Source organism: Austrofundulus limnaeus, unplaced genomic scaffold (genome assembly GCF_001266775.1).
Source record: "Austrofundulus limnaeus strain Quisiro unplaced genomic scaffold, Austrofundulus_limnaeus-1.0 Scaffold302, whole genome shotgun sequence".
Lineage (NCBI taxonomy): Eukaryota > Metazoa > Chordata > Actinopteri > Cyprinodontiformes > Rivulidae > Austrofundulus > Austrofundulus limnaeus.
In genome coordinates, this window is record NW_013952704.1 from 23859 (window position 1) to 36961 (window position 13103).

Here is a 13103-nt window from a genome sequence, read left to right on the forward strand (position 1 = left end):
AAGCCAGCTCCATTTTGGAATAAGGTGCTGTGAACTGAAGAAACTAAAATAGAGTTATTTGGGCAGAACAAGGACCGTTATGCATGGAGGAAAAAGAACACAGCACTCCAAGAAAAACATGTGCTACCTACAGTAAAATGTGGGGGTGGTTCCATCATGCTGTGGGGCTGTGTGGCCAGTACAGGGACTGGGAATCATGTTAAAGTTGAGGGACGTGTGGATTCCAACCAATATCAGCAGATTCTGGAGACCAATGTCCAGGAATCAGTGACAAAGCTGAAGCTGCTGAATCGGGGCTGCATCTTCCAACAAGACAACCACCACACTGCTCAAAATCTACTGAGGCCTTCATGCAGAGGAACAAGTACAACGTTCTGGAATGGCCATCTCTGTCCCCAGATCTGAATATTAATGAAAATCTGTGGTGTCACTTAAAGAGAGCTGTCTGTGGTTGGAAACCATCAAACCTGAATGAACTAGAGATGTTTTGTAAAGAAGAATGTTTTAAAATACCTTCAGCTACAATCCAGACTCTCATTAGAAGCTATTGGAAGCATTTAGAGGCTGTTATTTCTGAGAAAGGATGATCTACTAAATACTGAGTTAAGGTGTTTTTTTTTTTTTTGGTGCTCAAATTTATGCACCCGCCTAATTTTGTTCAACCAATTATTGCACACTTTCTGTAAATTATATAAACTTCATTTCACTTCTCAAATATCACTGTATTTGTCCCCTATATGATATATTTTACTGATTTTTTTTATCCAAACAATCAATGATTCGTAAAGGTAAATCAGGAAAATTAACAAGGCTTTCGCACCTCACTGTATACTGTATTTGCACACATATACATACATATATACCCACAGACGTACATACGTAAACCCATATACATGTCTACAAATATATACATATACATTTGCACATACATACACATACTCACATATTTCAGATACAATGTCCATAATTTTAAGTAAGTTTGACTGCTTAAAAAGTGGATTTGTATGTTCCAAACAGCTGGCTTTGTAAATAGTCCTTATTGCTCTTTTTGCCTGGAAACCATGACTGCAATGAAGTTTTATAAGTATTTCCCCAAATCGCTGCACAATACTGTAAATATGGCAGAACGAGTGAACAAATTCTATGCAATGAGTTTTGATCTAATAGTTGTTTTGTGTTGTATATAACTTTTTGAGATTTTGGCTTGTATATGATTAATGTGTGTTTTCCAAATTAACTTATCATCAACAATGACCCCTAGGAATTTATTTTTGTGYATCCTTTCAATTTCTACTCGATTTATTTTTATAAACAACTTTATATTTTCTGTGCACTTACCAAATAACATAAACTCGGTCTTATTTACATTTAATGATATTTTATTCCTATAAAGCTATTTTAATTCTTCATTTACAAGTGTTTACAGTTTCTTAATATTATTATCGTCACCAAGAATATGTCATCTGCAAATTTTACTCAATTTTTAACTGTTGTATTACTTTACACATATCATTTGGGGCCCAATACTGACCCCTGGGGGACACCACTAACAATGTCCAACTATCCAGAACAGTGTTTGCCCACCTTTTCAAACTTTTGTTGTCCTTTTAAATAACTCTTTACACAATCTGGTACCAATACCCTTATCCCATATTTGTTCCAATTTATTGAATAATAAGTTATGATTAATTATATAAAATGCTTTTGTAAGGTAAATGAAAACTCCTAATGCATGCTTTTTTGTTGTCTGTTACATCAGTGATTCCTTCAATTGCCCAAAAACCATACAGACTTTCTGAAATTAATTGTTTTTTTTTTTCAGAAAGGTCTCCATTCAGTTATTAAGAGTTTTTCTAAAAACTTTTAAACTGCAGGATTACTGAGACAGGTCTATAGTTTGAAAAGCTSTGCTTGCTCCCAGTTTTGAGCATAGGGATGCATTTTGCAGTTTTCAACAAGTTAGCTTAAATGACAAATTGCAAATATGGTTAATAGTGGCTTAGAATACTAATGACTTTTTTTAAACCAAAAATACTCCATTACAGTCTGTAGATGTTTTATTATTACATTTTTTACAGTATTAATAATTTCAGTTTCCTCAACAGCATTTGGAATTCTTTTCATCACTGGGGGGGAAAACGTGCAGTAAAACAAACCACTGAAGTGCGCATGCGCGCTGGAAGCGGAAGTGCTCGGTAGAGAGTGTTCTTGYTCGGTTGCAGGTATATTTTCTGGTGCATTATCAGACACATAAATGGATGTTCGGCACTAATGAGCGTGTAAACCTTTTGGTTTACGGCAGTTCGTTGGTACTGGTGGATAGACATTGGGAAATTGTTCAGAATGGTGAGTTTACTGCGTCTGATGTGGCTAGAAGAGCCGGGAGCTAAGTTGTGCTAATGCTAGCAAGGTGTATAATGTTTCCAGGAAGTGCCCACCTGCGCTATGTTCACCTGGGTGCTTCAGTCCGCTGACAGGCCTTCAGGTAGGAGGACGAGAGGTGAAGCGGTTCCGTTAGTCCTCCTCGCTGCACCAGGTGTCCTGTGAGCTCGGTGGTGTTGGTCTCGTTTGGACCCACAGAGCAGTCGTCCCAGAGGGTTTCAGGTGTCCCCCTTAGATCAGGAACAGATTATTATGCGCTAATACTGGGTCATTAACCGTGACCGGTTTTACATTTAATTATGGCAGATCATTAGTCCTGATTTAATGTTTATTCAGAAAGACTTTTAAATCAGACATGAATGTTTCTTAGAACACAAACAGGACATGAGCAGCTGAACCTGTGCCTGACATGAAGCATTCTGCAGAACTAGAACAAACTTTACAATATGCCTTATTTTGCATCTCTAATACYATGGAAGGTTATTAAGATTAATAATAATATGGAATATTATATAATTATATTGATAATGAGTGAAGTTTGAAAACAACAGATAAGACTAGTATTCTATCTAACAKGTTCAAAGCCAGGTTAGAATTAGGTTTGAATGTTTTCAAATCAGTACCCACTTGTATTACTCTCTTTATTGTATTTATTATATTCATATCCATGCATTTTCCTGAGGATCCCAGCTCTAACCTTTAACCAGATCCCAGGTCTGAGCTCAAACCCTAAAATAAGTCCTCAGGTACAGTTCCTGTTGCAGTAAAGCAAACAGGAACTGCAGATGTTAAGTTTGGTTTAACACAGGAGGCTAGCCATTAAACAAGTTTTGTTTTGATTTGTCTATGACTAATTTTTCTTAAAAACTCAAAATCATTTTTTTAACTTTTTTAAATTTAAGTGAACATTTACAAGTTTTAAAAAAACATTCACATAAAATGACAAAATATAGGTTTAAAAGTCCAACATAAAAGTTGAAACTGCATTAAAAAATAAAAAGCCTGATTACTCAGCATGTTGAAAGATACTGTTAAAAACTGCAGTGAACTGTGGAGAGAAAGGTTCTGCAGGAATTCAGGCCCTGTTAAAACAAGAACTACCTCCTGCAATGTTTTTTATTTTTATTTTTTTTCTATATATATTTGGTCGTGTTATGGACTAATTATTTATATCTGTTTCACCTTGACGCTGTCAATAAACATGTTTACATGGGTTTGTAGTAGTATGGCAAGGTTGCCAGATGGGAAATGGTTACCTGTTGTACTGTCGCTTTAAAAATGTAATTTGACCCAAACTGAATGTGCTGAGTGAGGGTGGAAGATAAGGTGTGTGTTGTGTTGTGTCAGTCCCCTGGCTTTTATTTTTCAATAATCTTTTGTCTGAGTTGCTTTGGGGTTTTTTATTTTTTTGTCTCCATGGTGTAATGGCAGCCAGGAATGTCGTTTAGCCAATAAATAATTTTTCCAGACACAGCAATTCTCAGCGAGACACATCCAAAGTTAGAACCACTACTAAAGGGATTGAATATTTACAGTCACTTATTTAATGGCATATTTTTATTTAATTGTCATTGCTCATGAAAAAAAATGATTTCACTTTGATATTAATGATTTTTTTTTAAAACAAGGCCAGCTTTTATTGACTATAATTGATTTGAAAAGCAATAAAAGGGTTAAACTTCCAAAGGGGATAAAGACATTTTGTAGACACTTTATGGGTTGTGAATGATTCTCAGCTACTACCACATCCAATTTAGCTCAATATTGTATTTTCTAAGGTATTTGGCAAAGACCACCTTCTTGAATTAAAATGCTCTTCAGTTGTAGATAGGCCTGTCGCGATAGTCAATAAATCAATTAATCGCACGATAACTTTTTTTGAGGTCGGTAAAAAAAAGACGCCGATAAGTTTCATTTTCCTGCTTGTTTTTTTACTTCGTCTCTCTCCCTCTCTGTGCTCCGCTACACAGGAGCTCCGCTGACCCCTCCCCTCCTGTTTTCTTAGTGTGGGAGGAGCGAACTGTCGCTTTAGCGTGAGAGCTAGTTTCTAAAGAAACGCTTCAAAGCAGAACGCGGCTGCTGAAGTGTTGGGAGCACTAGAACCTGGATTTCGCTGCGGAGGGAGAGAGGGAGAGAGAGACGGAGTGAGACAGAGAGAGAGAGAGAAAGAGAGACAGAGAGAGAGAGASRRAGWGAGACAGAGAGGAGGAGAAGGGGTGGGGGCTGAAACTCCCCCAGACCCGCGACAAAAACTCGTCAAGACTTTACCTGTAGCTCCAAAAATAACAGGAAACTTAAACACACCATCTGTGTTTTAACAAAACACCCCAAAAGCCTGTAGCTGTCCCAACAACTCATGAGGAAAACTCTGAACTGTCTGATTTCCTCCCCGCAGCGCTCTGACTGTCCCCTCCTCACACACACACATAGACACGTTTGTTCTTCTATCCTCATGGGGACTTTGCATTGACTTTCATTCATTTACCAGTATTTTCTATTACCATTTGACCCTAAACCTAGCCTACACTTTACATGGGATGTGAACTGGGCTTATGTCCCCATAAGAAACAGTGGGACCTCACCAGGCTGTGTAGTTTGCTTCATCTCTAAAGAGTTGCTGCACTTTAATATTGTTTATTTACTGTCTTAGTTGTGTGTGGTGTTTAATTTACATTTTGTTGTTCTTTGTTTTATTTTTTTTATTCAAGTGCATTTTTTTGTTAGAGACTGAGAGTCCACTTTGTTAAACATTCTTTTAAAAATGAAAGTTTATTGATTTATTACACTTACACATTACGCTTTTATAATTATTAGTTGTAAAACGGTCACCAGGCAATATTATCGTTTATCGCAATAAATTTTGAGACAATTAATCGTCCAGCAAAATTTGTTATCGTGACAGGCCTAGTTGTAGATGTCCATCTAATGATTGTTTTATGAGTCCTTTGATAAAAATCTGTCCAGTGGTTTATTAGATATTTTGCCAACAGTGTGGATTCTAGTAGGTAATCCTGAATTAGCGCTTGCCAGCTTTTCTACACATGATCCTGTAGTTTTCTTTAACAACCACATATTTGTAGGTAAAATTCAGTGTTTGCAGGTTTCATATTCATATTTCATTTCATATTGGTCTGTGGTGCATGAAAGGATGTGATGATGCTGTGTTTATGAGCGGTTTTGTTCCTGTGTGTTTGCAGATGCGTTTCATGCTGCTGTTCAGTCGGCAGGGGAAGTTGCGGCTACAGAAGTGGTACACAGCTACAGCTGAACGGGACAAAAAGAAGATGGTCAGGGAGCTCATGCAGATAGTGCTCGCTCGCAAACCAAAGATGTGCAGCTTTTTAGAGTGGAGGGACCTGAAGATTGTCTATAAAAGGTAGAGCTTGCTCAGACTTCTTAAAGTTGAACTCATTGTTGTGTAGTTACTCTTCTAAAGTCCTAATAAACAGAAAAGTATTTGTACCAGTCTCTGCTAGTAGCATTCTGCGCTAGGCAAACGAGACTATGAGCACCTTAAACACAAATACCACTATTAGTAGTAAGAAAACAAAAATCACATGTTTTTGCTTTTTATAAAATGAAATTTGCTGTTTCTTTTGCTGCCTCAATACTAATATCACATATTGCAGGGCTATTCAACTAAACTGCTCCTGGGGCCACAGTTACTACAGGCCAACGGCTGAGGGGCTGAATCCAGCAATTAGTCATTCTGTAAATAAAATTTTCTCTTTCATAGTTTTATCTTCAACTGCTTGTAGTTTTAACTGTCTTGAGTGTTCATAGAAATGGTTTTTACCAGCTTCTAGCCAAGATTCTGATGTTTCTGTTGATATCAAACATGTCTATGTTTAACTAAAATAACTTGGAGTAATTAAAGTAGAAAACCGTGTGTTTGGACTTAAGAGATGAATGAACCAATTGGTGGACTGAGCTTTGGTCACTGCCCACGAGCCTTCAGTTGAATAACCCTGGCATATTATTTAGTGATGATTATTTTAAAGTTATAATTGTGTAATAATAGTATTTTTTGGAGTGCTGGTTATCCCATTTTTTTTGATCCTTCAGAACCAGACACCCATTTACTCTCTTTCCCTTTTCTTAAGGACATTTGAGTTGTGCGCACTAAAAAAAATTCTTAATAATTAGGGCTTGCCATTTCAAATAAATAGAGGCAGACAAGAAAGCACGCTATCATTTCTTAAAGGAATACATATTGCTCACCACCTTCCATCCCAAGATTTTAAACCAAGATGTCACACAAGTCTGTAAGTTCTCAGAGTGTTTTGGGGATGACTCCATCTGCAGGTCTGAATCCTAACATCTTCATGCCAGTGTTCAACAACCTGATCTTCCTCAGTGTCTTCTCAGAAAAGTTCTGTCTCCTTGTACTCCTTTGTACTTTTTAATACTTTGCTTACAAACAGGCACATGAATACTCACAGAGGCACAACCATAATCTTCTACCTTTGCCTTTTATTGGTATGAAGTCATTGATTTACTGTTAACTTGACAGTACTAACAAGTTTTATAATAAAGCATTTTATTAAAGAACATGAAATGCATTTGTGTAGGATTCACTGTTGGTCTGCATGCGATGCACCAGGCCACTGGGTGGTGCCTTTTGTCCAGTTTGATGAGCTTCACACCTTATTGATGAAAGTCTTCTCTAAAACTGGTGATTGCTACTGACATTAAATATTTATTTGCCTGACAGACAATAATATTTGGTTACCTAAAACTACTGTAGTATTATTTAACGGCTGTTGACAGCTCTGTAATCTGAATTATGTTTATTATAATTTGCTGTGAGAACCCTTGTCGAGCACTTATGTGGATGTGTTTACATATCTGTGTGTATTTTCTTTGGCAGGTATGCCAGCCTATATTTTTGTTGTGCTATTGAGGAGCAGGACAATGAGCTGATTACTCTGGAGGTAATTCATCGCTTCGTTGAGCTCCTGGATAAATACTTCGGCAGTGTAAGTGTTAAGAGTTGTGTGCCATTCTTGTCCTCATCTGATAAAACCATTGAAACAAATCATAGCAAGGCTCGGTGTGTTTCTGTGCAGGTGTGTGAGCTGGACATAATCTTTAACTTTGAGAAGGCCTACTTTATTTTAGACGAGTTCCTGATGGGAGGAGAGATCCAGGACACGTCAAAGAAGAGTGTTCTTAAAGCCATAGAACAAGCTGATCTACTGCAGGAGGTAAGTCAGCGTGACAGCTTTAATCTCAACATTATGCCTTTAATCTCCTGCTGACTATTTTCTCAATGACTTAATCCCAACATTACAATCTAAATCTTAACATTACAGTTTTAATCTTGACATAATGACCTTAGTCCCAACATTAACAATTTATTTTAACATCACGGCTATGATCCTAAAACTAAGACCTAATATTATGACTTTAAACTCACACCTGCTTTCATTTTAAAACTCTGACTTTTAAACTCAACATTATGACTTGATCTCTGCATTATGGTTTAATTGTTAACAGTCTGACTTAAAAATCTTGATGTTTCCTTTATTGGACACTTGATTACTTTGTCTCTTCAGATATGCCTGACATGTTTCAGTGTTACACTTCAGTCAGAGGTGTCCCAGCTGTTGTTTCCAGAGGTGGTGTCAGCGGGTCAGTATATAATGACGAGCCAACACCACCTCCTGCTGACTTATTGCTGGAGGAAAGGTTAAAGGCCTCCACATATACACTTTTTTTTCTCAGTTGGATATACTTTTGGAGCTGTTTGCAGTCTGGGGTCTCATGTATGAAAAAGTGAGCAGCTTTTGAAAACCCAAAATGCACAGCACCACAAAAATAATCAGATATGTGAGACTGTCCAAATTCAATGTATGTATGAATTCAAGCACGTCCGTTCATCCATATCTATACCCGCTGCTTCCTTTCAGGTTTATGGGGGTCACAGGTGCCCATATCCAGCAGTCAAATCCAAGCATATTTTACCTGAAAATCCTGATCAACGTTGCTTTAAATAATGTACTGTGGTATAAAAATGTATTTGACACCTGCTTTTACACACCACACTTTGTCATTTTGTGCAAAGAGCAGTGACAGTGTGTGTGAATCTGTGGTTGTCAGCAGCACACACCTGCAGAAGTATTAAAAGCTTAAATGGTTGGACATAAAAGTGGGAGCAAAGCAAAGAATTGCCACCCRTTGCCTCACCATTAGGGCTGGAAGAAATGGCTAAAATTTATATCACAATATAACTCCTAATTTCGTTCGATGCGATCCATACGAATAATACATATTTTAGAAAAAGTGCTAAGAACACCAGTATTTACTGTACACATATTTACACAACCTGAAGAAATTTAAGACATGTTTAGGCAGAAAAAAGGTGAGAGACCTCAAACTAGCTTTATGACTAGTCAGATTTTAATTCTTGAAATCTGAAATCTAATCTCCCATTCATCACAAAATTCTTGAGAAAATAGTTACAAATCAACTACATGAACATCTCAATAGAAATAATCTATATGAAGAGTTTCAGTCAGGGTTTAGAGCTCATCATAGCACAGAAACAGCTCTGGTGAAAGTTACTAATGATATTCTCATGGCCTCAGACAGTGGACTTGTGTCCATTCTTGTCCTGTTAGATCTCAGTGCTGCATTTGATACAATTGATCACAATATTTTATTACGTAGACTTGAACTTGATATTGGGATTACAGGAACAGCTCTAAAATGGTTTGAGTCTTATTTAACTGATAGATTTCAGTTTGTTAATATTAATAATGAATCTTCTTCTTACACCAGAATTAGTCATGGAGTTCCTCAGGGCTCAGTGCTTGGACCAATCCTCTTTACTTTATATATGCTTCCATTAGTTAAAGTTATTAAACAGCATGGGATAAATATCCATTGTTATGCTGATGATACTGAGTTATATTTATCCATGAAACCTGATGAATTCAACCAGTTACTTAAACTACAAGCATGTCTTAATGACATAAATACATGGATGACTCTTAACTTTCTGCTTCTAAACTCAGATAAGACAGAGGTTATGGTTTTTGGACCAGAACATTTTAGGGATCAACTTTGCAGCCTTTCACCTCCTCTGGATGGCATTAATCTGACCTCCAGTTCTAATGTGAAGAACCTTGGTGTTATTTTTGATCAGGATATGAACCTCCACATTAAAAATGTAAGAAGGACCGCCTTCTTCCACCTGCGTAATATCACTAAAATTAGAAACATTTTGTCCAAAAATGACACAGATAAACTGATTCGTGCATTTATCACTTCTAGACTGGATTACTGTAATTATTTATTATCTGGACATCCAAAAACCTCTTTAAGAAGTCTTCAGTTAATCCAAAATGCTGCTGCTAGAGTTTTAATGAGAGCTGGAAGGAGAGATCATATTTCTCCAGTTTTATCTTCTCTCCACTGGCTCCCTGACAAATTCAGAATAGAATTTAAAATATTACTCCTAACATACAAAACTCTCAACAACCAAGCTCCATCATATATTACATCTTATTGTCCCATACTTTCCTAACAGAGCACTTCACTCTCAGACTGCAGGTTTACTTGTGGTTCCTCCAGTTTCTAACAGTAGAATGGGAGGCAGAGCTTCCAGTTATCAAGCTCCTCTCTTGTGGAACCAACTTCCAGTTTCTGTCCGAGAGGCTGACAGTCTGTCTACTTTTAAGATTAGACTGAAGACTTTCCTTTTTGATAAATCCTATAGTTAGACTTAGGTTTCCTGAATTATTCTTCATTTCTGCTGCTATAGACTCAGACTGCTGGAGCACAAACTGAGCACATTTCCTCACTCTGCTGTTGTCTTTAGTCTCTCTTCTTTACATTTTTATTGTAATTATTTCCATCAATAACATGTTTTTTTCATTGTCTCTTCCAGAAGAAGTTGCACCTGGACCAGTTCTTCTTTGTTTCTCTGTGTCTCTTTCCTGTCCTCCAACCAGCCGGTCGAGGCAGATGGCCGCCTGTCCTGAGCCTGGTTCTGCTGGAGGTTTCTTCTTGATTAGCAGGGAGTTTTTCCTCTCCACCGTTTGCTCAGGATGGGAGACTGTGATGAAGTGATTCAACACAATCTGCTGGCTTCTTCTTTAGATTGTTCTTTTTATGTACAGTGACCCTGAGACAATGTATGTTGTGACTTGGCGCTATATAAATAAACTGAATTGAATTGAATTATATGTCTTAGATAGTCTGTAATTTATTACCAATATCTTGAAATGGAGCTTCCATACAACCTAATGGTAAATCTGACATCATTTATACTAGTTAGAATGTAATCAGAGATATAAATAAGTATTTTGCCTAGTCAAATATAATTAAAGATATCTAATTATTTCTAGTCAAAAACCAATTTTAGATATCTGGAATGTAATGCTACGGTCACACCGAATGTATTTGGAGCATCAAAAACGCGCCCAACTTCTCAAGTTGGATGCATGTGCTCTGTCAGGTCAGATGCTCGGAAAAACAGATTGACGTGCATCGGGAAGAGCCTCTTGTTGTTTTTTCTTGTCTCTATTTAATGGCAGATGAAACATTGGTTTTTACGATGTAAAAACAAGTGTGCATTAGTATGCCTTTGCCTGCAGCAGTGGACTTGCAGAATGAACTTGTGACCAAGTTGAAATGTTTTCTAATCAAGTACCAACTTGTGCCTGTCAAGTCAGCAGGTGTTTGTAATGAGGGTAATTGTGTGACATGTAGTTTGAAGAGATTTTTTTGTTAAAGTTGCAGAAGCTGGGATTTGAACAGGTGACCTTCCAGTTCCAGAATGACTCCCCTAACCACTCTGCCACAGCTGCCCCCAAATGGACTGAGTAGCCACCAACACTGTTTTGTAGAACACCAGGAGACCACCAAGCCAATCTGTAGAGATCCAGTGATCAGAATCCAGTATATGCTAGTGGAACAGAGCAGAACAGAGGTCCCACCTTTGACATGACCTCCCATGGAAAAAAATTGTTCCAAAAATGTATTAAGAGACCAGCTAACCAACTCCATAAAAATAAATCCATAATTTTCGGTTTCAGATGAAAATGTAGAGGAGGCTCCGAGAGGCAAAGCAGGGAAAAAAAGGGAAGGCGAGAGAGAGGGAAAAAGCGTCTTACTCCTCCAAGAGCAGGAAAAAAAAACACCGTGCCTCACTTTGAGCTTGTTCAAATGAAGTGCGAACTTGTGCAACAGTGTAAGGGAGTAATTCATCTATTCCATGATTCCTGAAAGGGTTTGAGTCAACATGTTTGTCTGAAAATGTCTTAATCATTTTTTATTTCATTTTTGAAACTAATGGAATAATACTTTGTTTGAATTTGCTTGTGTTTGATTTGGCAGGAGGATGAGTCACCTAGAAGTGTACTAGAGGAGATGGGCTTGGCATAGTCCATGTCAGCACAAGAAGAGGCTGAAGTCACAGGACCGGGCTGGACAGTGGAGTGGATCATGTCTGGACTTACATAGTTGGCTCTGGAGTCTTATATACCATCACTTGTGGGAAAGAGATTCAAATCGGATCGATGCGTTGATCAGCCCTTTGGCTTTCTCTTTTACGTGTGTATTTGTGTGTCTGATCTACATGTGGGGGAAGACTTTGGGTTATATTTAAGCTTGTGTGTGCCTGGAGGAGTTCTGTGTGTATTCTGATTGTTCCAGGTGTGACATGGAGCCCAGCTTTGCTGTGATGACAGCCAGAATAAAGCAGGTTTGAGAAAAGGTGCTGGTTAACAAGCACAACCTGCCCCCGGACTTGTCAAAACCAAATGTGGAAGATTAAGTCAGAGATTTGGGCAATAAAGGTTTGAATGTTATTTGACTGCCTGGGCTGATGACCACAATATAAACCATTGGTTAGACTTGAAGCTGGTTCCATAAAGCTAAACATACATCCACTATTTCCATTCTTTTCTCAATCTTCTGTTGGCTGTAAAGGCTTACTGCTTCTGGTACTGCTTTGTGCTTTAAACCTGCCATGCTGGCTAGGATCGCATCAATGATCCTAAACAAATTAATGAGCTCAGGACTGAGGTCAGGTTTTCATTTTCTGTCTCCTGTCAGCCATCCAGAGGTGCTGAAGAACTATGTAAGACCATCAGCAAATATTTACTTAGTTACACTTGAAAATTAAAGCTTGTTCTGCATGGCAGTCTCTGTGTTTGGACCTGCCTCCCTATAGCAAGAATGAAAGGTTAGAAATCCACAAAAGACATGAATGAATTAGTTGGTTCATAAGCAATTCATTTGAAGTACACTGGAAATACTGGTGTTTAGTCCTGGGGGTAAAATAAAAAGGTCCACCTCTTTCAGATCTACTGTTCCAGGTTCTAAACTTATTCCAATCTAAGCTGAAGTGAACAAAACAAAAAAGGAAATATTTTTGTTCTCTTTTCAGCTTTTCTTCAGTTCATTGAGGTTTGCAGATTTTTGTTTAACAAGCTCTGCTCTCTGAAGGGCCCACCCCATCATTTCAATCGGTGAGGTTTTGGACTTGGACTGGACCATTGCACCCAGGTGAAAAAAAAAGGTATACTTAAGTTGTACTTTATCTTGATGTATTTAATATATTTTAATTGTATTGTACTAAGTGTATATTAAGTGTGTTATTTTGGAACAACTTGCAGTATATTAGTCTTTTAACATTACTTAAACTCAACTTTAATATATTTGCAATATATTTTAGTGTACTTAATTGTATTAAAATGGAACAACTAAGT

General features: G+C 37.6%; 1 protein-coding gene across 1 annotated transcript; it reads left to right on the top strand.

Moving 5' to 3' along the window:
* The first annotated feature begins 2185 nt into the window (after positions 1-2185).
* On the top strand, positions 2186-12535 carry ap1s1 (adaptor related protein complex 1 subunit sigma 1). The gene is made up of 5 exons (XM_014021717.1): positions 2186-2346; positions 5580-5758; positions 7253-7361; positions 7452-7589; positions 11728-12535. Exons 1-5 carry the CDS (start codon positions 2344-2346, stop codon positions 11773-11775), a joined length of 477 nt encoding a protein of 158 aa, XP_013877171.1. The 5' UTR covers positions 2186-2343; the 3' UTR covers positions 11776-12535.
* The last annotated feature ends 568 nt before the right edge of the window (positions 12536-13103 follow it).